The sequence below is a fragment of the Oncorhynchus tshawytscha genome, linkage group LG13 (assembly GCF_018296145.1).
Source record: "Oncorhynchus tshawytscha isolate Ot180627B linkage group LG13, Otsh_v2.0, whole genome shotgun sequence".
NCBI classification, from domain to species: Eukaryota; Metazoa; Chordata; class Actinopteri; order Salmoniformes; family Salmonidae; genus Oncorhynchus; species Oncorhynchus tshawytscha.
The window spans coordinates 43,290,611-43,317,236 of record NC_056441.1 but is presented as its reverse complement, the minus strand read 5'-3'; the positions used below and the strand labels follow the sequence as shown (position 1 = coordinate 43,317,236).

Here is a 26,626-nt window from a genome sequence, read left to right as displayed (position 1 = left end):
ACTCACTCTGTTCTACATGCACAGTGCCCCTTAAAATAAACTTAGCCGTTCTGTAGGTTACAGAGCTAAAGACATGGCAAAATATTGACTGATTTAGGACCAGAATACAATGGCTTTGCTTTTAGGCTCCATAAAATAGCTGTGGTAAAACGTTTGATGACAGTAAATATCAAAGACCCATTGCAGTGGCAAGACACCTGATATAACATTTCCTCTAGTCTCTCTCCCTTACACGCACTCGTTTTTTCAGCTGGTGCTTGGACTTGCGTTTCTCCTTGAGTCGACCCAGCCGCCGTGCCCCGCCTGTCTTTCCAGGCATCCCGTTGATTCGCTGGCTTTTCCCTCCGATGATGCCCCGGCAGCCCTCTGAGCCACATTTACACACTTGCTGTAGAGAGAGTGAGAGCGAGAGAGAGCGAGAGAGAGGGGAGTAGAGAAAGAGAGAGCGGAGTAAAGAGAGAGAGAGCGAGGGGAGTAGAGAGAGGGGAGTAGAGAAAGAGAGGGGAGTAGAGAGAGAGAGAGGGGAGTAGAGAGAGAGGGGAATACAGAGAGAGAGCGAGAGAGAGGGAGTAGAGAAAAGAGGGGAGTAGAGAGAGAGAGGGGAGTAGAGAGAGAGCGGAGTAAAGAGAGAGAGAGAGCGAGGGGAGTAGAGAGGGGAGTAGAGAAAGAGAGGGGAGTAGAGAGAGAGAGAGGGAAGTACAGAGAGAGAGGGGAGTACAGAGAGAGAGCGAGAGAGAGGAGAGTAGAGAAAGAGAGGGAGTAGAGAAAGAGAGGGAGTAGAGAGAGAGAGGGGAGTAGAGAAAGAGAGGGGAGTAGAGAGAGAGAGAGAGGGAGTAGAGAGAGAGAGGGAGGAGAGAGAGGGGAGAGAGAGAGAGAGGGGAGTAGAGAGAGAGAGAGAGAGAGAGAGGGGAGAGAGCGAGAGGAGTAGAGAGAGCGAGGGGAGTAAAGAAAAAGAGGAGGAGAGAGAGCGAGGGGAGTAGAGAGAGAGAGAGAGAGGGGAGGAGAGAGGGGAGTAGAGAGAGAGCGGGGAGGAGAGAGAGAGCAAGAGAGAGAGAGAGAGGGGAGGAGAGAGGGGAGTAGAGAGAGAGAGGAGTAGAGAGAGCGAGAGGGAAGGGAGTAAAGAGAGAGAGAGAGAGGGGAGTAGAGAGAGAGAGGGAGTAGACAGAGAGAGGGAGTAGAGAGAGAGGGGAGTAGAGAGAGAGGGGAGTAGAGAGAGAGAGGAGTAGAGAGAGAGAGAGAGAGGTAGAGAGAGCGAGGGGAGGGGAGGGGAGAGAGGGGAGAAGAGAGAGATGGGAGTAGAGAGAGAGAGGGGAGTAGAGAGAGAGAGGGAGTAGAGAGAGGGAGAGGGGAGTAGAGAGAGCAAGAGAGAGGGGAGTAGAGAGAGGGAAGGAGAGTGAGAGAGAAGGGAGTAGAGAGAAAGAGATGGGAGTAGAGAGAGAGAGGGGAGTAGAGAGAGAGAGGGAGAAATGGGAGTAGAGAGCGGGGAAGAGGGGGAGAGATGGGAGTAGAGAGCGGGGAGGAGAGAGAGAGAGGGGAGTAGAGAGAAAGGGGAGTTGAGAGCGAGAGGGGAGTAGGGAGAGAGAGGGGAGTAGAGAGAGAGACGGGAGTAGAGAGAGAGTGGAGTAGAGAAAGAGAGAGCGGAGTAAAGAGAGAGAGAGCGAGGGGAGTAGAGAGAGGGGAGTAGAGAAAGAGAGGGGAGTAGAGAGAGAGAGAGGGGAGAGAGAGAGGGGAATACAGAGAGAGAGCGAGAGAGAGGGGAGTAGAGAAAGAGAGGGGAGTAGAGAGAGAGAGGGGAGTAGAGAGAGAGCGGAGTAAAGAGAGAGAGAGAGCGAGGGGAGTAGAGAGGGGAGTAGAGAAAGAGAGGGGAGTAGAGAGAGAGAGAGGGAAGTACAGAGAGAGAGAGGGGAGTACAGAGAGAGAGCGAGAGAGAGGAGAGTAGAGAAAGAGAGGGGAGTAGAGAAAGAGAGGGGAGTAGAGAGAGAGAGGGAGTAGAGAAAGAGAGGGGAGTAGAGAGAGAGAGAGGGGAGTAGAGAGAGAGGGAGTAGAGAGAGAGAGGGGAGTAGAGAGAGAGAGAGGGGAGTAGAGAGAGCGAGAGAGAGAGAGAGAGAGGGAGAGAGCGAGAGGAGTAGAGAGAGCGAGGGAGTAAAGAAAAAAGGGGAGAGAGCGAGGGGAGTAAAGAAGAGAGAGGAGGAGAGAGGGGAGTAGAGAGGAGTAGAGAGAGAGAGAGGGGAGGAGAGAGGGGAGTAGAGAGAGAGAGGAGTAGAGAGAGCGAGAGGGAAGGGAGTAAAGAGAGAGAGAGAGAGAGGGGAGTAGAGAGAGAGAGGGGAGTAGACAGAGAGAGGGGAGTAGAGAGAGAGGGAGTAGAGAGAGAGGGGAGAGAGAGAGAGAGAGGAGAGAGAGAGAGAGAGAGAGAGAGAGGTAGAGAGAGCGAGGGGAGTAGAGAGAGAGAGGGAGTAGAGAGAGAGAGGGGAGTAGAGAGAGGGAGAGGGGAGTAGAGAGAGCAAGAGAGAGGGGAGTAGAGAGAGGGGAGGAGAGTGAGAGAGAAGGGAGTAGAGAGAAAGAGATGGGAGTAGAGAGAGAGAGGGGAGTAGAGAGAGAGAGGGAGAAATGGGAGTAGAGAGCGGGGGAAGAGGGGGAGAGATGGGAGTAGAGAGCGGGGGGAGAGAGAGAGAGGGGAGTAGAGAGAAAGGGGAGTTGAGAGCGAGAGGGGAGTAGGGAGAGAGAGGGGAGTAGAGAGAGAGACGGGAGTAGAGAGAGAGTGGAGTAGAGAGAGAGGGGAGTAGAGAGAGAGGGGGAGTAGAGAGAGAGGGGATTAGAGAGAGGGGGAGTAGAGAGAGAGGGGAGTAGAGAGAGAGAGAGAGAGAGAGAGGGAGTAGAGAGAGAGGGGGAGTAGAGAGAGGGGGAGAGAGAGAGAGAGAGAGAGAGAGCGAGAGGGGAGTAGAGAGAGAGGGGGAGTAGAGAGAGAGGGGATTAGAGAGAGGGGGGGAGAGAGAGGGGAGTAGAGAGAGAGAGAGAGAGAGAGAGAGGGGAGTAGAGAGAGAGGGGGAGTAGAGAGAGAGGAGTAGAGAGAGAGAGAGCGAGAGGGGAGTAGAGAGAGAGAGGGAGGGGAGTAGAGAGCGAGAGGGTAGTAGAGAGAGGGGAGTAGAGAGAGAGGAGGGAGAGCGAGAGGGGAGTAGAGAGAGGGGAGTAGAGAGAGGGGAGTAGAGAGAGGGGAGTAGAGAGAGGGGAGTAAGAGAGAGGGGAGTAGAGAGAAGGGAGTAGAGATAGGGGAGTAGAGAGAGGGGAGTAGAGAGAAGTAAGCAGCAGTAGGAGAGAGAATGTAAGGGGAGAGAAGTTCAAGGTAAGAGGTGACACAGGTAAAGGAATGTGAAGTGTGTGCCAAAAACAGGAAAAGGGAACGGTGTGGGAAAATTGAGATTGAAACCCAAACCCAGTGGAGAGTGGGCTCTTGGATGCTAAAACAACCCAGATAATTTTTTTGCCGCGGCACAAACAGATCTGGAACAAGGCTAAATTGGGGCTGTAACTGGGAGTGGATCAGGGAAAATGGTTGATGTGCCGCCACACCCACCTGCTCTTCGGTGTTGAAGGAGTGGAAGTTGTAGTCGTAGGTGAGCTCCGTGCCACTACTCATGTCCTTGAGGGCAAAGAGGCCGATCCTGTACACTCCATTCACCGACCTGAAGGAGCAACAGACACGAGGGAAGAAGAGTGAGGGAGGGGAACTCCGATTTGCCCAGGCAGGCTATGAAATGGCTACCCGGACTATTTGCATTGTGTGCCCCCCCATCCCTCTTTTTACGCTGCTGCTACTCTCCTTTTAGCATATATGCATAGTCACTTTAACTATACATTCATGTACATGCTACTTCAATTGGGCCGACCAACCAGTGCTCCCGCACATTGACTGACCGGGCTATCTGCATTGTGTCCCACCACCTCCCAACCCCTCTTATTTACGCTACTGCTACTCTCTGTTCATCATATATGCATAGTCACTTTAACCATATCTACATGTACATACTACCGCAATGAGCCTGATTAACCGGGGTCTGTATGTAGCCTCGCTACTTTTATAGCCTCGCTACTGTTATATTTCACTGTCTTTTTACTTCTTTACCTACCTATTGTTCACCTAATACCTTTTTTGAACTATTGGTTAGAGCCTGTAAGTAAGCATTTCACTGTAAGTTCTATTCGGCGCATGTGACAAATATACTTTGATTTGAACTTGAGCATAGGGAACAGCCAGAGCATAGGGAACAGTCAGAGCATAGGGCACATCCAGAGCATAGGGCACATCCAGAGCATAGGGCACAGTCAGAGCATAGGGCACAGCCAGAGAATAGGGCACAGCCAGAGTATAGGGCACAGTCAGAGCATAGGGCACAGCCAGAGCATAGGGCACAGTCAGAGCATAGGGCACAGCCAGAGCATAGGGCACAGCCAGAGCATAGGGCACAGTCAGAGCATAGGGCACAGTCAGAGCATAGGGCACAGCCAGAGCATAGGGCACAGCCAGAGCATAGGGCACAGTCAGAGCATAGGGCACAGTAGGGCACAGTCAGAGCATAGGGCACAGCCAGCATAGGGCACAGCCAGAGCATAGGGCACAGCCAGAGCATAGGGCACAGTCAGAGCATAGGGCACAGCCAGAGCATAGGGCACAGTCAGAGCATAGGGCACAGCCAGAGAATAGGGTACAGCCAGAGCATAGGGCACAGCCAGAGCATAGGGCACAGTCAGAGCATAGGGCACAGCCAGAGCATAGGGCACAGTCAGAGCATAGGGCACAGCCAGAGCATAGGGCACAGTCAGAGCATAGGGTTCTGGTAAAAAGTGCACTATACAGGGAATAGGATGCCATTTCGGGAGCAGACTTCTTTAAATCTCCCTGCACAGCACAACCGTGTAGGCTGCACTTTGCTGTCTAATGTACTCTTTCTGGGAGGACAAAAAGCATTTTCAGCACATTGTCTAGGGGCACTAATACAGCTGTGTCCAAGGCCCCAGCTACAACGTCGTATAATCGCTATTCTGTGACAAGATGGAGGACTGGCTTCATGCTGGAAATGCTCTATCCCTGTAGAATGTCTAATTCGAGGCCCACTCCACAACACCCCACAGCACTACAGAGAGACAGTTGTTAGATCGGTGTGTCCTAGTTAACTCACTAGACCTTCAAGAAGGAAAACAGGTATTTTCTCAAAGGTCCTTAACCGTTTTTACGGTCTGTGTTCAGGCCCTTTTGGGGTTAATAAAACTTTAAACAATAGAGAAGCTATTTTATTAACTTCAACTGTCCACCAAGAGTTACTGAAATTCCTCTTAATGTGTTAAACACACCGTTTAAGTGGAGGTCCTCCTGTTTTAATTACTTTCAATATCGTAACCTTGAACTTGTGTTCTACCTTTCATGTATTATTCCTTGTAAAAAATAACAAGCTTTATAGATACTTAGTAAATCGTACCATTGTGTGTTATTAACAGACTCTTCTGTACTAGAGGTGGTGTTCTGGACATTAGCCTAATGACTTTCAATGGAGAATATCCATTGAACATGCTTTTCAGTAAGTAGCAAGTGCGCAAGCATGTCAGTTGGCTTGGTCTGTGTCCAGGAAACCATTCCTAGGTGAACCCCAAACACTACTAGAGTTGAACTGTGTGGCTAAGTTGGTAGAGCATGGTGCTTTCAATGCCAAAGATCGCAGGTTCTATTCCCACTCAGACGGTCTGGATAAAAGCGTCTGTGAAATGGCATGTTGTTGTAGTAGATCGCAGGTTATATTCCCACTCAGACGGTCTGGATAAAAGCGTCTGTGAAATGGCATGTTGTTGTAGTAGATTGCAGGTTCTACTCCCACTCAGACGGTCTGGATAAAAGCGTCTGTGAAATGGCATGTTGTTGTAGTAGTAGTACTAACTCACCACTTCTGCATCTCACAGTTGGGTTCACAGCTGTGGTTGATGAAGCGGGCCTCGTTGCCCATCCGGTAGCTGTCGATCACCATGCCGCTGTCCAGGTTCAGACAGTATTGGCCACTGTGGGAGAAGTACTGCTCCATCATGCGACTTCTACAGGACACACAGAGGGGGGAGAGAGAGGGACATTAGAATATATGGATATGAGAATACAAAGCAGAGTTTAGGAATACAGATGAACACCACAGAACCATTCAAAAGGCCCACAAAAATAATAATGATTTAACATGAAAGAATAATAGATTTGGTGGCGAATCCTTGCTAACTTCCACTTATAAGGGTGCGTTCGTAAATTCGCTCTGGCTATCTACTCCGATTTCAGAGAACTCTCGTCTGAGTGTGCCAGAGCGCAGAATAGCTGATGAATTTACAAACGCTCAACACCCGATGAATATGGCCGGTGTCAGTAAACCTCTGCAAAAAAAGCGTCATTAAATTGTTGCCAGCAGCACAGTTGCAGTCACCAACGCTCTGGATAACATAAAAACTGCCTAACAAGCTCTGCTAGGGTGAGAAAAATGGTCTCATTTGTGTCTGGAAGTAGCTAGCAAGATAGTCAACTTTAGCCAGTTAGCTTGGGTTCTTGACTGGCATTGTGAGGTCAGAACGCTCGGATCAAGCCTACTCCTCGGCCAGAGTGTCCAGTGTGCTCTCTGAGCGATCTGAGGGGGAAACGCTCTGAATTTACGAATGGACAATCTGACAATGCTCTGAATTTATTAATGCCTATGATGATTTAGGAATTCTTGTAGGTAAAGTATTAGCTAGGTAACCACTTGTTGTTTGCCGATTGAAATTGAACTTCAGTTCATGAAAATAAATAGCTATCCAGTTACTTATCCCTGTTGCCCAAAGCTAATGTTATAAGCAGCCAGCTAGCTTCATCTGGCTAGTGAGGCTCCACCGAACCGGGTTATGTGTTGTGAAGCTAGCCACAATAAGGATTAGGCACAATAGTGGACTTTGCAGTTTGCCTTCAAAAAAAATGTCCATTGTTTTTTCATTTCTGCATCACATTTTTGAACGTGATGCAGAAGTTTACAATTGGTGAAATCATGCCATATTTAGACTAGATAATGTTAAACCAGGTTGGAATGTGAAGCAATGAGATGGGGTATCAGTCTACTCAGTGACATGTACAGAACACAACTCTGAAGAGTTTACGTAAATATTAACATTGTGACTGTGTGAAATCACCTCCCCAGTAAAGCCTATTGTGTGTATTGACATTCATATGGCACTGTACAGCTTTACCTAAGGATTGGGGATCAATGAAATGGGGTATCGGTCTACTCAATTAGTCTACTCAATTACCCAATATATTTATCAGTATAGTTTTTCCTCAGGAATAGTGTTCAATATACATAGGTTGACAATAAATGTGGCTCAATTCACAGTTGTTTCAGAGTCCAGCAATAAGAGCTACGACGCTGTTCTCTGGGTGTCACTAAGTAGACTGATACCCCATGTCATTGATCCACAATCCATAGGTAGGGCTGTACAGTTAAATAAGTATGTCCCCAATGCAATTCAAAAGTATAATCCATCCAGTGTGATTTCAACAGATTTTTGTCAAATTAACAAATTATTGTCTTTTGTTGATTTTATACAACAACATTCCAACCTCGTTCAGCATGATCTGTTAAATTATGGCATAATTCTACTATTTGTATTGATTTGCCTCACAGTCAATGACATACTTTTAATTTTGAAGGCTAACCGCAAAGTCCACTATTGTGGCTAATCCTTATTGTGGCTAGTCAAATAGTGTTATCTACTGGTCATTGTTTTCTTTTTTGACATGCAAAGACCCAAACGGTGTTCATAGAAATCCTAGAGCGAATGAAGCGACTGAACAACAAAACAGCACAGCAAGTAAATGAGAGAAATAGGTTTTGATTATGTTTTACTGGTAATGGGGACATACGTAAACGCCAACAAAATCATTTTTGATCAGTGTGGTGTGTGTAACCTTTATTTAACTAGGCAAGTTAAGAACAAATTCTTATTTACAATGATGGCCTACCCCGGCCAAACCCGGACGACGCTGGGCCACTTGTGCGCCGCCCTATGGGACTCCCAATCACTGCCGGATGTGATACAGCCTGGATTCGAAACAGGGACTGTAGTGACGCCTCTTGCATTGAGATGTCGTGCCTTAGGCCGCTGCGTCCATGTGTGTGTTAACTATTTAACTGTACTAGAATGCTTAAAAGGCCGCTAAAATGATAAATATCGGTATCGTTTTTTTGTTGTCAAGGAAAATAGCAGATATCGATATCGGCTAAAAATGTCACATCAGTGCATCACTCATTACCGTCCCTATATCTGGCACTCCCTTAGGTTCTTTCCCCAGTCAGTATTGTTTATGTGTTTCATGTCTATACGTTACTTGTGCTTGTTATATTGTTCGATGTTCCGTTTATTATTAAACTCACCACCTGCACTTGTTTGACTCCCAGCGTATATGTAACAATTTGATTAGAGTTATAGTCTTTTTAAAAATTTGCCATGGATGTAAAGCACTCCGCACATCATCATTGTTAACGGTTGGAAAAATGGCAGAGAGGGAGACAGGGAATTGAGCTAATGGCAGTACAGTTGCAATGCTTAGCCATCTGAAACAGAGGCACCGTGAGACTCAAACCGTTGCTGGCAGCAGCGCAGGTCCCTGAAAACAGACATCTGACAGGCTCTTCACACAAAAGAAGTGCAATAATGGACGGCGTGAGAAAATGACACAGTGCTGATTATAGAAATGATTGCAGTTGATATGCAGCGGATGGAGAAATTGTGCAATGACTGCTCTGCAAGTACAAAGCGCGTGCTCTCAAACAGCCCATATGCGACCTTAACAATAGGGCTGAGACAGTCATGGAATTTTGGATGGCGGTAATTGGCCAGCCAAATGACTGCAGTCACCATAATAACCATTTAAATGGCAACAGCAAAACTAACGGGGGAGTTACCGCACATTTTCTCCCCTCCTCTGCTCCTGACTGGATGCGCTGGTATAGAAATAGAATGAATAGAACAAACGCCCCATTTCAAGACAGGGATGGCATAATGGGTGGATTGGCGGCCATTGCAAGTGTACCCATAGGAGCAAAGCAAGAAATAAAATATGTGCTATGATTTGTTAATTCAACAAAAAATACATTCCATTGCATGAGCCACATCAGTTAACATGATTTGAATTACCATTCTACATTACCATGGAAATTATTGCACCACAATACCAGGCAGCCATTGCGAGTGTACCCATGAGTTTACCAGTCAAATTGCTATGATTAGAGGTTCCAAGCACGTTCTATTCATTGTATTCCTATGTGCGCTGCTGTTGCATTGTGGGGGGTGTTGCCTAAGCAACCGAATACTTATTTGCTTGTTTCAGCAAGGAGCAACAAAGTTTCATCACGTTGTTAAAGAGTCCATTTTACAGGAGAAATGGACTCAACTGCACAAATGCACAGCAGTCCCATCTTCAGTCAGCTGTTTGTTCCAAAAAATATTTAAAGGGTTATGACAATTATTTTATTTTCATGATGGTCTTCATCCATAACCGTGGGTTACGCGGTTATACAGTAATTGTGCCTGCCCAGGTTAACAACAGATTGTTAATGTCTATGGACACGCTGTCATACATCCACTGCAAAGAGCCATCACATTGATGAGAAGTGGGACATGAAGACCCATGTACTGACCAATGAGAACATGGAGAGGTGCAACACAGAGACAGCAGTAAGGTGAGCGCCGTCTGGTAGTCATGACAGCGGTTGAGTGAACTGCATTGCCCCTAGAGGTTATACGCAGGACCATATCTGCATTGTGAATTCACATGTAACTTTATGATTTTTTCTCTCTCATTGTTTAAAAAATATATAAAGAATCCCATAATGCACAATTTGAAGCAACCACATTTTTTGCCATGGAGCACGTTCTGATTAGCCAGTGAGGGGGTCAAGCCTCGACACAACTACAACTTGTTTAGTCATCAAAACCCAGCCCTTTCAGGCCACCGCCAGCTACTGAGCCCATAATTCCGGTTGTGAAAATAACAAAAACATTTCTGACACATCCCCTAACCTATAGCGCCATCGCCAGCGCTAAGATTTACCATTGCGTTAGGTTTGTTAAAATAGAGCCCTTAGTGAAAATGTGACTTATGTTTTGCCCCTCGGTGCATTAAACTCTGCAAAAAAGAAACAACCCCTTTTCAGGACCCTGTCTTTCAAAGATAATTAGTAAAAATCCAAATAACTTCACAGATCTTCATTGGAAAGGGTTGAAACACTGTTTCCCATGCTTGTTCAATGAAACATAATCAATTAATGAACATGCACCTGTGGAACGGTCGATAAGACACTAACAGCAGATGGTAGGCAATTAAGGTCACAGTTATGAAAACTTAGGACACCAAAGAAGCCTTTCTACTGGTTCTGAAAAACACCAAAAGAAAGATGCCCAGGGTCCCTGCTCATCTGCATGAACGTGCCTTAGACATGCTGCAAGGAGGCATAAGGACTGCAGATGTGGTCAGGGCAATAAATCGCAATGTCCGTACTGTGAGACGCCTAAGACAGCGCTGCAGGGAGACAGGACGGACAGCTGATCGTCCTCGCAATGGCAGACCATGTGTAACAACACCTGCACAGGATCGGTACATCCGAACATCACACCTGCGGGACAGGTACAGGATGGCAACAACAACTGCCCAAGTTACACCAGGAACGCACATCCCTCCATCAGTGCTCAGACTGTCCGCAATAGCCTGAGAGAGGCTGGACTGAGGGCTTGTATGCCTGTTGTAAGGCTGGTCCTCACCAGACATCACCGGCTACAACATCGCCTATGGGCAGAAACCCACCGTTGCTGGACTAGACAGGATTGGCAAAAAGTGCTCTTCACTGACACGTTGCGTTTTTGTCTCACCTGGGGTGAGGGTCGGATTTGCGTTTATCGTCGAAGGAATGAGCATTACACCGAGGCCTGTACTCTGGAGTGGGATTGATTTGGAGGTGGAGGATCCGTCATGGTCTGGGGCGGTGTGTCACAGCATTATCGGACTGAGCTTGTTGTCATTGCAGGCAATGTCAATGCTCTGCGTTACAGGGAAGACATCCTCCTTCCTCATGTGGTACCCTTCCTGCAGGCTCATCCTGAGATGACCCTGGGAACTTGCAGGTGTCTTGGTGGAAGAGTGGGGTAACATCTCACAGCAAGAACAGGCAAATCTGGTGCAGTCCATGAGGAGATGCACTGTAGCACTTAATGCAGCTGGTGGCCACACCAGATACTGACTGTTACTTTTTTTATTTTGACCCCCCTTTGTTCAGGGACACATTATTCCATTTCTGTTGGTCACATGTCTGTGGAACTTGTTCAGTTTATGCTTCAGTTGGTGAATCTTGTTATGTTCATACAAATATTTACACATGTTAAGTTTGCTGAAAATAAACGCAGTTGACAGTGAGAGGACGTTTCTTTTTTTGATGAGTTTATGTAATGTTGTATGAATAACCCACACATCAATACATGCATTCAAATCTATCTCACCTGAACTCGTGCTCGCTGACGACCTCTCCCAGGTACTCGATGATGAACTGGCCTGAGCGGAGGGGCTCCTTGGTGCGGATGCCCCAGCCCTTGCCCTCGGCACGGAAGCGCTCCAGGCACTGCACCCACTCATGCCTCTGGATGTGCTGGTTGTCACATTGCTCCCCGCACGGACAAGTGCCGGGTGAGCACTCGGCAAAGCTCATCCTGAGGGAGTGGGAGAAAATACTTATATTGCAGCCAAGTGGGAGACACCAAGATGATTTATTCATGTTATTAAATTCACATCTTGAGATGCTATTCCAAAGCAGATTTCTGAACATTTATGTAGAATTGAAGACCCAAGCAGGGTCGAAAGCGTTTTCCTTGTAGATAAACATAGCACGCCTGGGATTATATACCAGTGTGTCGGTCTATTTTAGTCTCCAACACCAGAGTTTATACCTGTTGAGGCATTCGTCAAGGCAGCCTCTGTCGATGGCTTCCCCGGAAGGCCTGCAGTTACAGGTGGTGGCTTCATAACCCGAGACAGGCTTCACATCCACATAGACGTCTACAGTTACACAAGGCAAGGACATATACACAATAGCTTGACCAGACCATGGCAGCGTCCCAAATGGCACCCTGTTCCCTATATAGTGTACAACTTTTGACCAGGGGCCAATAGGGCTCTGGTCTAAAGTCGTGCATTATATAGGGAACAGGGTGCCATTTGGGACACAGCATTAAATAGCGTTTGGTTACATTATAATTTAAGCGACTGGATCTTAAGACTGTGTACTCACTTGATCTGATCTTTTTATAAAGGGGGACATCGGGCTTCTCGTAGAGCTAAAACCACCAAGAAATGTAGGTTATTACATCATAAGTAAGTAGCCTAGTAGCTAGAACTGCTCATAGTCCAGATCGCTAGTCTATCGCAGGCCTTACATCATAAAAGAGACAAATCCTTATATAGATTGGACAAATCCCTATTAAAGCTATTATAGCTTGTCGACTATAGGGGGAAAACACTTAGCAGTGATCACCTGGTCATGTTTCCACAGCCACAAGATGTCGTAAGGCAACTGGAAATCAATGCGCTTCTGTCTTAGGTACTTTCCTGAAAGGGGGGAGAGAGAAATGAAGTAACAAGTCATGACAAAGTGTGTGTGTGTGTGTATGTGTGTGTGCTTTCAGGCAAGAACACTCACCGACATGGATAGGGGCAGGAAAAAGCCCATACTCGTGTTCCCCAGGTGTGTACTCCAGTTTCTCTTTCTTCATCTGCAGGAGCTGACTACGAGGACTGAAAGAAAAACAGGAACAAAACGAGAGTGAGATGTCCATATATGCCCTTAAATATTCCTGTTTTGACCTTTGGTAAGCAAACGGGTATATCCAGATTTGACATGTCTGTGTTTCTCTCTTATGGGACTCACTCTGCCGTCTTGTACACATCAGAGTAGAGCCCCGCCTTTTGGAACTTCTTCTTTGGAGGCCTGGCTGCTCTCTTTTCCCGTTGGCTGGTTATAGGCATGGGTGGAGCTTGTTCCATGGAGACGATGCCCGGACATTCCGGGGAGGAGGGGCCATCTGGTTTCCCCTCCAGAGCACTGAAATAGAACAAAGAGTCAGTTTATAGTGATGACTGGCTTGATAGTCTCTCGCTATATATATATATATATATACACACACAGCTGCTAAAATCTAAGATTAGCGCTGCCTATGGAAGTAAACTGCAACATAATCACGGTTCTCCACTCTCATCGTTGAGGCTACAATCACGTGTTGGCCTGTAGTGGTGGTGGTTTTACCTGCGAAAGCGGTGCAGCTCCTCTTGGGTGAGCCAACCACTTCCTCCCTCAGCACTGGCCCTGATCCCCAAGCCACCCAGGTTCTCCTCCCTGTCCAGAGCTCGTTCCTCCACCTCCCCCCCTTCCTCCTCCTCCTCCTCCCTTTCTCTCTCCCAGTGCTTCCTCTTCTGGCCTTTCCTGAACTGGCCCTGGACCACCGACTCGATCGCGTCCGTCACAGTGTCCCCCTTCCACGCTCCTCCTCCACGTTCCCGGTGCCTGGTCTGGGTCACTTCGGCCAGAGGGGGCGGCGACGGGGGCGGGGAAGGCAAGGGATGCTTCCTGGGGCGCCCGGGGCCTCTCTTCTTGACCATGTTGTTACCTGTCCTCGCCTGTCTCTGAAGCTTCTTTGCACGGAGGATCTTGTTGACGTGGTGCAGGCTGTGTTTAGAGGGCTGGGCCCGGTGGGAGTGGTGTGGCGGTGAGGCCTCATCGTCCAGGCAGCAGTCCTGGGACGGCGAGTTGTGGCCACAGTGAGAGAGGCAGGCGGAGGAGGAAGAGTGGAACAGAGGAGGGTGGTGGTGGTGCTGCCTGAGGTGGTCCTCAGGGGTAGAGTGGTCGGCTCGGGTCGGGACACTAGATGTACAGCCTGCAAAGAAACAGACAAATAGAGAGAAGAAAAGGGAATTAGATGATGAACATAGGAATAAGCTGCAGCGTGACACTTATGAACGTATATTTATTATCCATTCCAAGCCCTAGCTTAGTTCCACCGTTAGGCCAACATATTTCCTCTGTCGGTATTGTAATGCTATCTAATAATTATCAAGGCTTAACCTTAAATTGAAAGGAAATTACTACATTTGCCATTGATATCCACTGCCAATTCCCTCACCAAAATGCAGCTCATTATGGATAAACATATAGGCTAAGCCCACCTCAGCAAACTGAAATACTATGTCACGTAATGAACAATGACTTCATACTTTTTCAGCTTTTCCTTTCAAGCCATAAAGTGTTGCATTAAGTCCATCACATTAGTGAACGGTCCTACTATAAGTAAAGACACCAAGCCACTCCAGCATCCCCCCTGCTGCCTCTCGACTCTTCTGGTTCACACTCCTGTGTGTGGTTTATCCCACCCTCTGCCTCCCTGCCTACTAGGCTACCTCCATGGTGGTGGTGACCGCAGAACGACCCTGTGTCCTGAGCTCTAATCCTGGATTACCCTGGCTGGGTTCAAACTACACCATGCCACCTCACTAGGAGCCTTCCACCGAGCGAACCTGGCCTACTCACACATAGAATACATACACACTTATCTCAGTCAATGGCAGCCAGGCAGCTTGATGGAGCTGAATCATTACCCAAATCACCCAGTCTTCCCTGTTCAACTATATTAGCTGAGAGCAGGTGTAGTGTTTACACATTGATCTAAGACAGAGATGCACGCAGCCTTTCAGTTTGATAGCTTTTGATGTGGAAGCCTACCAAATATAGCCTGTAACAAAACGCCCAGCTCAACTATCACGGCGAGTCAACTATTCTTATGGAAATAAAACATCTCGCTGGACATCCTACAAGGATACAATGACAATCACACAAAAGCAGGGCCAGTTTGAGTAATTATGGGGGTTTTGCTGCCAAGCCCTTAATCACTGGTTAGGGCTATCTAATGTCAGGGCCGGTGGAGGGTAGATGTACATACAGGGGATGGCATTGTGTTCCTCCAAGGGATTTCTAAAGGATAAATTTAACCAATGAGGCACGAGGGGGGGTGTGGTATATGGTCAATATACGACGGCTAAGGACTGTTCTTGGGCACGCCGCAACACAGAGTGCCTGGGTACAGCCGTCAGCTGTGGTATATTGGCCATATACAACGAACCCCTGAGGTGCCTAATTGCTATTGTAAACTGGTTGCCAACGTAATTAAAACAGTAAAAAGTCATTTTTGGTCCTACCTGTGGTATACGGTCTAATATACCATGGCTTTCAGCCAAATCAGCATTCAGGGCTCAAACCACCCCATTTATAATGAGTCATTGAACACTGAGATTCAGCAGAGATATCTTGAAATTGACCTGGTATGCATAACCATGAGTGACAGTATTGGTTCCAGGGTTTTGTTTCCATGTAGTGACCACTTTACAAACCACCATATGGCATAGTGAGCACTGAACACGGTGTGCGTCCCAAATGGCACCCTATACCCTTTATAGTGCATTACTTCTGACCAGAGCCCTGGTTAAAAGTAGTGTGCTTTATGGGGAATAGGGTGCCATTTGGGACACACCCCGCGTTCAGTGCTCACTATGCCATATGGTGGTTTGTAAAGTGGTCACTGCATGGAAACAAAACCCTGGAATCAATACTGTCACTCGTGGTTATGCATACCAGGCCAATTTCACTACTTATTGCCAAGAAATGAAGCTAAGCGGACATCATCCAAACAAAATAGAAAGCTGAATTCTTGATCACGGCACTAGCAGCAGAACTTTTTTTTTTAAAGTAAATTTGGTACACAATTCAATAACCTTCACAATGTCAGATTCAATTTGGGTTCAATTCCAAAGAAGTATAAAGAAAGATTTTGGTGCAGAAATCACATTCAGAGCAATATCACAGGGATTTTAATTTGAGGGTATTTTGATCCATATCGGGCGAACCGTTAATAAACGACAGTAGTTTCTGTACATCATCCCCCCCATTTTGGCAAAAATTCACTTATATGTGTATTAAAGTAGTCAAGTGTAGTATTTGGTCCCATATTCCTAGCATGCAATTATTACATTGTGACTACAAACTTGTTGGATGTATTTGCTGTTTGTTTTGGTTGTGTTTCAGATTATTTTGTGCCCAACAGAAATTAATAATGTAGTGTCTTTTTTAATGTATACTGAACAAAAATAAAATGTAACATGCAACAATTTCAAAGTTTTTACTGAGTTCATATAAGGAAATAAGTCAATTGGAATAAATTCATTAGGCCCTAATCTATGGATTTCACATGACTGGGCAGGGGAACTTGGTAGCCAGGTCAACCTGGCTATCAATGTGCCCGCAGGTGAAGAAGATGGATGTGGAGGTCCTCGGCTGGCGTGGTTACACGTGGTCTTCGGTTGAGGCCAGTTGGACATACTGCCAAATTTTCTAAAACGACGTTGGAGGTGACTTAAGGTAGAGAAATTAACATTAAATTCTCTAGCACTAACTCTGGTAGACATTCCTGCAGTCAGCATGCCAATTGCACGCTCTTTCAAAACTTGAGAAATCTGTGGCACTGTGTTGTGTGACAAAAATGCACATTTTACAGTGGTCTTTAATTGTCCCCAGCACAAGCTGCACCTGTGTAATGATCATGCTGATTAATCAGCCTGTCAGGTGGATGGGTTATCTTGGCAATGGAAAAATCCTCACTAACAGGGATGTAAACAAATTTGTGCACAAAATTTAAGAGAAATAAGCTTTTGGTGCATATGGAAAATTACTGGGATTTTCCCATTCAGCTCATGAAACATGGGACCCAACACTTTACATGTTGCGTTTATATTTCTGTAAATATACAAAAATATGCAACACTTTACATGCTGCGTTTATATTTTTGTTCAGTGTAAATAAGAATAGAGTAGGTTTCTAAACACTTTTACATGAATGTGGATGCTACCATTATGATGGATAATCCTGAATGAATCGTGAATAATGATGAGTGAGGAAGTTATAAAAGTGACTCCAAAATGACACAATACATTATTTACCATTAATTTCTATTGGGCACAAAATAATCTAAAACACAACCAAAACAAACAGAAAATGCATCCAACAAGTTTGTAAATGAAAGCTGACAGTCTACACTAACCTTTAGTCATTGTATCATTTAAAATCCAAAGTGCTGGAGTACAGAGTCAAAACAAACTAAACATTTTCACTGTCCTAATACTTTTGGAGCTCACTGTATTTCAGCATCTCGCTCTCTAACAGAAAGCCCTGTCACAATGACTCACCCATCTCTCTCCTCTCTGCTAACGTGGAGTGCTCCTTTCTCAGCATCCGCTCCATCCGGGTGAAGTTAGAACTCTCTGCCGCCCCTCCCTTCCTGACTCGGCCTCCTCTCAGCAAGGTAGGGGTCAGGGCGGTGGTGAACAGGTTGGTGTGGTGCGGAGGGTCCTGGGACTTGGGATCCGCCTCGTCTGTGGGTGTGAGGGGCTCCTCGTCTTCCTCCTCGCTGTCTGAGCAGCCAGCTGGATCTTCTCCCTGACCGTCTGTGAATGGGCCCTGGCCGACAGCTGCGGGGTTCCGGGAGAGCTTAGCGTAGTCTGCCTCGGAGCTGCCCATCCTGAACCAGGACTCAACGTGTTGGTGGCCCCTGGGCCTGGCACTGCCCTGGGCCAGGCGAGAGGGCCCCAGGAAAGACAGGGATGTCTCCTTGCGCTTGTACCTCTCGGCTGAGGAAGAGGAAGACGAGGAAGGAGAGTTGGCCGAGGTGGCCGTGGCTTGTTTGTTGGCACTGGTGGTAGTAGGGGTGGAGTCTCTTCCAAAGCGACAGCGCTGCAGAGATTCGGCCATTCCGGCCCCGCGTTCTCCCCTTCCTGACCCCGGGCTCTCGGAAATTTCGGCTCCGCCTCGGCTCTCTCCTCCTCCCTCTTCCCCGTCGTCCTCTGCGCAGCGCTCTTGATGTTTGTGTCTGTGTTTGTGTTTGTGATGCCAGCCGAACGACAGCTCTGAGGACATTGCCGGGTAGAGCACGGAGACCGGCCCCCACCCAGGAACTCCTGTCTCAGCAGCTTGTGTTTCTTCTTGTGAAATTTGGAGGGGTTGAGCAGGAGGTGTGATGGGTGGTGGTGGTGCACGTAGGACGGGGGAGGTGGTGGGGGGAAGGAGGGGGAGTGATGGGAGTGGTGGGATGGAGCAGAGTGGGAGTTCTGGTGATGGGGGTACAGGGCACTGGCTGGGGGGTATCCTCTGTAGTAGCCCAGACCAAGGGGACCAGAGGAGTATGGAACACTGTAGGATGGGTGGTAGAACCCACCGCTAGATAGCGGGAACCCTAGCCCATGAACGAATGGTACGTCTGACATGGACTCCCGCAGCTTGGGAGGGCGTCCGCGTTTCTTCTTCAGGTCTGGCTTGCGGACGTAGTGCAGAGAGTCACAGGGGTACGAGGGGTGGGGGGAGTAGTAGCCGCTGAAGTTTATCCTGAAGATGGTTGGAAGCAGGTCTCTGTGCAGGTAGTGATGCGGAGGGGGGCCGCCAGCGCCTCCTATGGCCCCAGTGGCCCTGCCTATCGACCCTGGTACTCTGCCCGCCCCCGCAGCTCCCGGGGGCATCCCCAGCCCACTGCCCAGCCTGAGCGCAGGGGTGCGGTGCGCTATCCTGATCTCACTCAGCCCCACCACAATCTCATCCAGCTCTGCCAGGAAGTCGGGGTCCTGGCGCCGGGAGCGCAGCTGCAGGTACTTCTTCTTGCGTTTGCGCTTCTGCCTCTTTAGCTTGTCGTAACCCGGGCAGCCGTGGCTCCGGCGCTTGCATTTGTGCTTGTGTTTCTCTTTGTGGCCCACTAGTGCAGAGGGAGGGGTCGCCAGTAGGGGCCTGCGGGGGTCTGGTGAGGACCTCGCCCCCAGTGGTGATGGAGAGGGCGAGGGGTGCTCCAGCAGCACTGACGACGAGTGTCTTAGTCCACCGCGAGGGTTTATCCCAACCCCTACCCCCACGGCTGAGCCCATCACCCCTGGCATTAGCAGTCCACTGGCCATGCCAGGTGGTATCCCCACGCTACCTAGGCCACTTGCCCCACCGGCCTTCTCAGCCCGGTCAGAAGTGCTGTTGTTGTCTGTTCCTATGCCGCTGTCGCTGGGTACAGTCTCCTCACTGTGAGACTCACTGACAGGAGAGGGGGTGGCTTCCTTCAGCTCACTCAGAGGTGCAGGGGAGGTGGGGTGGAGGGGCCTAGGAGGGGATAGCTTACGGTAGTGGTAGTGCTGCCGGTAATGATGGTGGTGGTGATGGTAGCCACGGCACGACTTCTTCTGGGAGGCCACGGCAGCCGAGGAGCCCAGAGGGCCCAGAGTGCGAGGGGAGGGGGCTGAGAACGTTGGGGGAGGGAAGGGGAATGAGTGGTGGCCGTGGCTGTGGAAGTGCGGGTGCGTCAGGAAGTGCACTGCCCCTGGCGCCACAAAGCAGGAGTCACTGATGGGGCTCTGGCCTCCGCTGGACTGGGAGAGCGAGGGGGAGGGGAACACCTCGGCAGACGGGAGCTGGTGCTGCGGCTGAGACTGATGATGGTGGAGGGGCGACGTGGTGTTTGGGGACAGGAAAGGACCCTCAGTGGGTGATGTTGGAGCTGCCAACGAGGGATTTGTTGGCACTTTAGGTTTGCGCCCTCTCCTTTTCCCCATGTATATCGTCCCCTTTTTGCTAACGTTGATCTGGGGTCCCAGTTTGCCTCCGAAAGAAGCAGCCAAGGAGGATAGAGACTGGGTTGCAGCTGCTACCTGGCCCACCACCCCACTGGCAGTTCCTCTGGGGGGCTCCTGCTCTGGTCCGGACCCTGGTCCTAATAGGATCTGGCTAAGGAACCGTTTGCGTTTGACACTCTTCATCTTATTGATCTTGCCTATGATAGTCTTCATGATGAGCTGCCCGTTGCCCTTGGTCCGGAACTGTTTCCCATCCCCCGCTTCCGGTGCCAGAGTGGGGGGCTGACCCTCCTGCGGCAAGGTCGGGGGCAGGCGTTTGGGTCGCCCCCGCTTCCTGGGCATAGGTTTGGGAGGATTCAGATCTACCTCTGGGTGGAGAACAGGGGGGTCCTGCTCCTCTTTTGACCTGTGCAAAGAAAATACCTTAGAGGGGGCCAGCTTGTGAGGGGGACGTCCCCGAGTGGGGGCATCCAGCCTTGGCATCTTAGACTTGGGCCGTCCCCTTTTCCTGGCTGGCTGAGGAAAGAGTTGAGACATGGCAGGAGGCTTCACCTTATTGGGGTTAGGAGGCCGTCCTACAGGCCTGCGTATGGGCGGGGGAGTATCAAGGCCTGAGGAGGATAAAGGCATGATGGTTTCGCACTGGTCAACGGGGCTGTACTGGCCCGCCCTCTGTGTCCGGTTCACTACTCTGGTCCAGCGGGGCTTTCTGCCTCGCCGCTTCTTCAGGGGTTTGTTCTCATGCTCTGGGGGCGAGCCCGGTGACTCGTCTCCAGGGGACTCGTCTCTGAGAGGAGGGGGTGAATGGTTGCCGGCGGGCTCTGGTGGCGAGGCAGTCCGTCTCACAGACTCCGGGGGACTGGAGGTACCACTGGTGTGACCATCTCTTTCCCTGTTGGGACTGCGTTTATTGGGGTTGGGATTGCATTTAATTGGGTTGGGACTGCGTTTACTGGGGCTCAAGCTCTTGCCTCTCTCCCCTCTGAGTGACGGATTAGCCCCCTTGTCCTTGGCCTCCTGCTTGCCTAATGCTGAAGGAAGGGAGCATTTGGTTAAGTCTCTGGGGCCGACCCGGTCACGCTCCTGCTCCCTCTCACTGCTCTCCCTCTCCTCTGCCTGGGAGGGACTGTCTCGGTCTCGGGAGTGGTGTCCTTGAGAGGCAGGGGAGCCCTGGCGACTTGGCCCGCTCCCCGTCCTCTTCTCTGAAGAAGAGCAGGATGACAAACGAGGTGGTGATGAGGAAGAGGAGGAGACAGAGTGAAGTGGTGGGCAGTGAGTTAGACGTGACTGTAGTGGCTTCGCGCCATGACTGTTGCTGTCGTTGTTGTCCTTTGAAATTGTTGCCAGGCGGTTATTGCCGCCACCGTAAGTTAATGTAGGGCTGCTGCTGCGACTGCTGTTGCTGTTGTTGCTGCTGCCAGACTTGCTGGCCCCATCTGCCTCCTCTTTCCCAGGCGGGGTGGATGACTTCTCCAAAACATTGTCTTTATTGTTCCGGGAGCCATAGGGGCGGCCAGGAGGGCGCGAGACGGGAGGGGGTGGAGCTAGGTGAACCGCTCTAGAATAGGTCGCCCTGTTGGCCATAGCGCGGTCTCGCTGCTTTGGGGTGGGGGCCATAAAGTTAGAAGTGGTGTGGGTGGTGGGAGAGGAAGTCGTTTTGGGGGGTTTCACTTTGGTGGACTTTGAGGGAGGGCAGGTGGCGATGAGTTGCGCTAGTTTCTCAGTGACAGTAGGAGCCCCCCAACTAGAAACACCCCGGTCCTTCTCCCTCAGACCCTCACTGCTGTAAGTGTACCCAGGAGGTTTAGTAGCGGCTTCCACGCTGGGTTCCGGTGATGGGGGCGCAGGAGGGGAGGGTGAGGAGGTAGGAGACTTGGTTTGGGGCGTGGGCGTCTTCTTCCCCGAGGCATGGTGTGTTTTGCCGTCTGCCAAAGGACGATGAAGATTCAGCGGTCTCTCCGTAGAGGCGGCGGATTTCCCGTCCGACTTCGCCTCAGATTTGTCCGACTTGCAGGCCAGTTTTGGAAGACCCTGCGAAAAGAGAATACAAATATTAAAATCTAAAAGGCCATTGATTGCAGATAAGGCCTACCCATTTCACAGAAAGGTAGTTCCCTGAAAGGTATTGTGTTGTGTTTCACTAAAAAAGCTTTTATTTTTTTTAATGTCTGACTATTTTGACATTTGTAATCTTCTGATATGTATCCAAACCCAGGCAATGCTTTCTGGTAATGATCTAAAAGTGAAAACCTAATCGAAACAATTTTGCTCAGAAAGAAGCATTTGAAAACCACATAAAGCATGCTAAAAGCCAACCCTGTCAAAAAGGCAACCTAGACAGTCTATATGAAATCCAATCAGGTTTTGTTTCTCCCTATGTAAACTGTAGTTCACTGATTTGAATTTCCTGTCCTCTACTGCTTCTCAGTTCTGCCCAGAAGGGAAGATCCTCTAGACCAGGGCTCTCCAACCCTGTTTCTAGAGAGCTACCATCCTGTAGGTTTTTGCTCTAATCCTAATCTAGCCCACTTCATTCTAATAATTAGCTGGTTGAATAGTTAAAACAGGTTAGCTATAGCGGAGGTTGGATCAAAAACCTACAGGAGGGTAGCTCTCCAGGAACAGAGTTGGAGAGCACTGCTCTAAACTCAAAACGTATTCGGGACAGACAAGGACAGAGCAGAGCAGAGAAGAGAGAAGAGAAGCAGGGAATGATTGGAAGGGGAGACAAGCCAGAATGGGACACAAAGTGAATACATTCAAAGAAACTGAGATGATTGTGTAAAATATGAAGCAAATCGACTTTACAAGTAACAAATATAATTTGTGAATTCAAACCAGTGAAAAAGTGTTGGAAGAATTGGAAATGTTCTCATATGTGTGAACTGGCTGTTAGTATTGCTTTGCCTATTTTTGGCACAGTCCAAAGCCAGACACGTCTTGTGCAATTTCTAATAGTCTCTTTGGATAGGATTCCTTGTTTGACAGGGATATGTTTTTTTTAATCAACGTCCTAGCATAATTACATGCTTTCCTTGCTTACCCGTTTAGCTGGAGTACTCCCATTCACTGGACTGGGTGAAGTGGTGGAAGGAGCAGGAACAGGTAGAGGAGGAGTAGGGGCAGCAGCAGAGGGAGATGAAGACAATGGGATGGGTCGGTTCATGCCAGGACTCTGCTCTCTCTCCCTGCCGTGTGGAGGACTCTGGGTCTGGTTGCACCCGTCGCCTGTCCCGACTCCTCCGCGGCTCCCCCGGCCACCTCCGCGCCCGCTTGGTCTCACGGTAGCCCTGAAGGCCGGCCGACACACGTAGTTCTCCAGAATCTTGGGCGGCTTCTTCATGCGTTTTGCCTGCAGGCCAATCTTGAGTTTGACATTGCCCTCATGGAGGCTAGTCTCTTTGACAGAGAACTGTGGTGGCTGCTGCTCACCGGAGCCCCCTCCTCCACCTGCAGCAGAACAGGAGTCCCTCTGCGACCCCTCTCTCTCCTCCTTCTTCTCCTCCTCCTCATCTTTCTTCCCACCTCCTCCTTCCTTCTCTCGCTCTCCTGAGGGAGCAGTGGTGAGGAGGGGGGGTGGAGTAGCAGGCCCCCCCTGAGTCCTCTGATCCATCAGAGATTTAGGGGGTGAGGGGTGATTAGGTAGGGATGTTTGGGACGCCAGGTAGTTTCTAGGGAAAAGCCGTGGTGCAGAAGGAGACGGGATAGGGGTGAAGGGGGATATTGGGGAAGCTGAAAAGCAATCCTTGTTTGGTGGCTCCTTTCCTGGCTGCCCAGCCCTCTTTCTCCGTCCTTCAAGCTGTAGAGAGAAAGACGAGTAGAGATGGGAGGGGGTAGGACAGGGTGGGGAATAGTAAAGACAAGAGTTTGATATTAGTCAACAGATAACAGAAGAGATTTTATCAAAAACAAAATAAATTTCTAAGCACTGCAAGGCATCCTTCACCATAGTGAGGAAGACGAGACAAAGGTGAAATATTTGTATCATCTATTTGCTTAGTGGCTGTCCTTCATCTCTAGGTGACTTTTTATGGATGTGTTCGTCCTTACAGCTTCCCTCAATCTGTGACCTATTTAGACAAATGGGCATCTATTCGACAAGAGAGGTGTAGTTCTGGTGCTCAAGAACTAAATAACAGCCATCCTCCTGTGAACTACAACTCCCAACAGCCCTCCAGGTCTGTATGCCACTATCAAGCGTATCAGACTAGGAGTGCTGGTTTAGGATCAGTTTTTACATGGACAGTGGGGACCTGATCCTAGATCAGCACTGACTTCTGCATTCTGTCCCTCAGATATAGTTACAGAGTATTATGGATACTGTAGTAAATCATGCTACAGACCCCACCACCAGTACCCAGGTGATTTGTGATAAGCTGCTAAATGAACCATCCCCCACGGATCTCTTGTTTGATCGAAAATGTGTCTCATAACGCTCACAGTGTAGTGCTGCGGCAAAGTTCCCATTTGGAGGAGGGAAGTGTCCGTATGAAAGAAATGGTCTGCTCTGGCTCCCTACGTCCACTGAGTGATTTAATGCGGGCTCGCCCAAAGCAGGTGCTTTCTCCGAGTGAAGTCATTTGGAGGCGATTCATAACTGTGACCTCAGCACATTGGGCTCTCTGGGGGACAGAGGATGCGGCCGGTGTTCCCAACCACTCTGGAGCAGCCAATGAGAGAGAGCGGGAGAGAGCAGCATGCTGACAGTTTCTGTGTGCCTGCCCTACTGTGGCAGAAAGCACTAACAAATTCACTTAGTGGAGCCAGAGCGTGCGTCGGGTAAGTCATCCGATAAAGCAGTCAGAGAGCTAAAATCGACAATGTTCAGAAGCTTGCGAGACTCCTTGTTCTGGATTGTTTTACTAGTAGCTAGTAGGGCTTGGGGGAGGCAGACGTTTTCTGCAGAATCACAATAACTGTGGTCCAGAACTTGGAGTCTTGCCCCACATCCACTTCTCTATGTTTACTTCAATTACTCAGTCCATTTCGCCTCAAACTTCCACCACATACACTGCTGCTAATCGCTGTTTATTATCTATGCATAGTCACTTTACCCCTACCTACATGTACAAATTACCTCGACTAACCTGTATTTTGTCTTACTTTTTATTTTATTTTTTACTTTAGTTTTAGTAAACATTTTCTTAACTCTATTTCTTGAACTGCATTGTTGGTTAAGGGCTTGTAAGTAAGAATTTGTATCAGCACGTGACAAATACAATTTGATTTGACATACATTACTCAAATCACACCTCCCTCCTGAGGGCTCCCGAGTGGTGCAGCGGTCTAAGGCACTACATCTCAGTGCTAGAGGGAGGTGTATAATTGGCCCAGCATCGTCCGGGTTTGGCTGGTGTAGGCCGTCACTGTAAATAAGAATTTGTTCTTAACTGACTTGCCTAGTTAAATAAAGGCTAAATGTCAAAAATAAAACCTTGCTCCCTTTCACTCTAGGAACAGCAGACAAACTTGAGTTGCTGTTTTCCTACTAATCGAAAACACATATCTCCCCTTTCCCCATGTCCTCCACTCTGTGACAATCATTCCCCTCTTTCTTTGATAGTCGCTGCTTCAAGAAGTGTTAGTGTGTGTTCACATTCATTTTGCAGCTTCTGCTGAGCTGACTGCTGGTATGCCAAAAATAAGCTGCTGTAGTAGCAAGGGATGTAAATGGCTATAGACAAGACTAGAGTAAAGCCTGACAAGTTAGTCAAAACATCTCTCTCACTCTTATACAGTCATACAAGGTGTTTTGTTTGAACAGAACTACACTATGCCCATTACCTAGTTTAATATTTCCAAACAGACTGACCAAAGATCATACTTTTTTTCTCTTTCTGCATATTAGGCCTACATCGCAATATATCAAAATGCTGATGGAGGGCAGCTCTAATGTGTCCTTCTCTGCCCCTACACTAATGGTCATTCTCTGGTCAGTGGGACAGTTATTCTCAGGACAGTGAAATTATGTATTAGCCTCCTACTCTAGAGATACAATTAACATTCAGAAAGATTACGCCTACTGATGTTACAGAAGGAAATGTCACATTCTTTCTATTAGGGTACATTTCAACGTAGAGCTAATGACATATGCACAAAAAGAGATTTAGTAAAGTGATGTGGGGAATATTCCTTTTCCTACAAAAAAAAGTTGGAGACCAAAAAATCATTTCCAAACCAGGAAACAGCAGGTGACAAGAGAGCAAAGGGGAGGAATTACAGAATTCGCAGGAGAAACTCTTCATAGAATGACAACCACCGAGAAATTTGGTGAAATGGGAACATAGTAAACCGTTTGGAAAGCCCCCTCCTCTCTCTCTCTCTCCTTCCCTCCTTTAGCACACGTTAATAACTGCTGATTTCCCAATGGCGTAGTATTGAAAGCAGCCTCGATAGCATTCTCAGGACAGGTCCGATCTCTAAAGGTTTTCAATTTGAAATCATCATTGGCTGTTGACTCAGTCAATTATTATACATCTTTCCAAACTGTTATTAGTTATTGCAATAAATGAGACCAAAGCCTCAACAACAACAGCAGGTGATGTGATCTTTACTTATGTGTTGTTGATAATAGACAGAGTAGCTAGACTGCTTACTTCCTAAATTCACAACAAAACGACTACCGAAGGAAGTGACAAAACCAAAAAGGCCATGGTTTCTGATTTTTCAGAAGATTCATGATAAATCGGGGTCCCATACCACTGTATAATCATTAGCCCAAAACAAGTTCACTCAAATTATTTTGCCCGAGGTCCTTCGGCTTAGGCAGCGTGCCCCCTATGCCAATCATCCTGTTGGATGCATTTGTTGTAAGTAGCCTACAATAGAAGTGCAGTAAACCATGAATAAAATAAGGCTAACTGAGGATGATACTCTGACTGAATATGTCCAGGTTAT

At 48.4% G+C, this 26,626-nt stretch overlaps 1 protein-coding gene across 1 annotated transcript in view; it reads right to left on the bottom strand.

The window, feature by feature from the left end:
• LOC112266640 (histone-lysine N-methyltransferase ASH1L-like) overlaps positions 1-26,626 on the bottom strand; it is a 45,912-nt gene that overhangs the window by 17,077 nt on the left and 2,209 nt on the right. The window contains 13 exon segments of the mRNA XM_042295752.1: positions 239-388; positions 3,572-3,680; positions 5,929-6,075; positions 11,539-11,745; positions 11,983-12,091; positions 12,324-12,369; positions 12,567-12,640; positions 12,732-12,826; positions 12,960-13,133; positions 13,335-13,962; positions 17,318-18,064; positions 18,067-21,760; positions 22,773-23,528. Of these exon segments, the coding sequence (XP_042151686.1) occupies positions 239-388; positions 3,572-3,680; positions 5,929-6,075; positions 11,539-11,745; positions 11,983-12,091; positions 12,324-12,369; positions 12,567-12,640; positions 12,732-12,826; positions 12,960-13,133; positions 13,335-13,962; positions 17,318-18,064; positions 18,067-21,760; positions 22,773-23,342 (6,750 nt within the window). The 5' untranslated portion in view covers positions 23,343-23,528.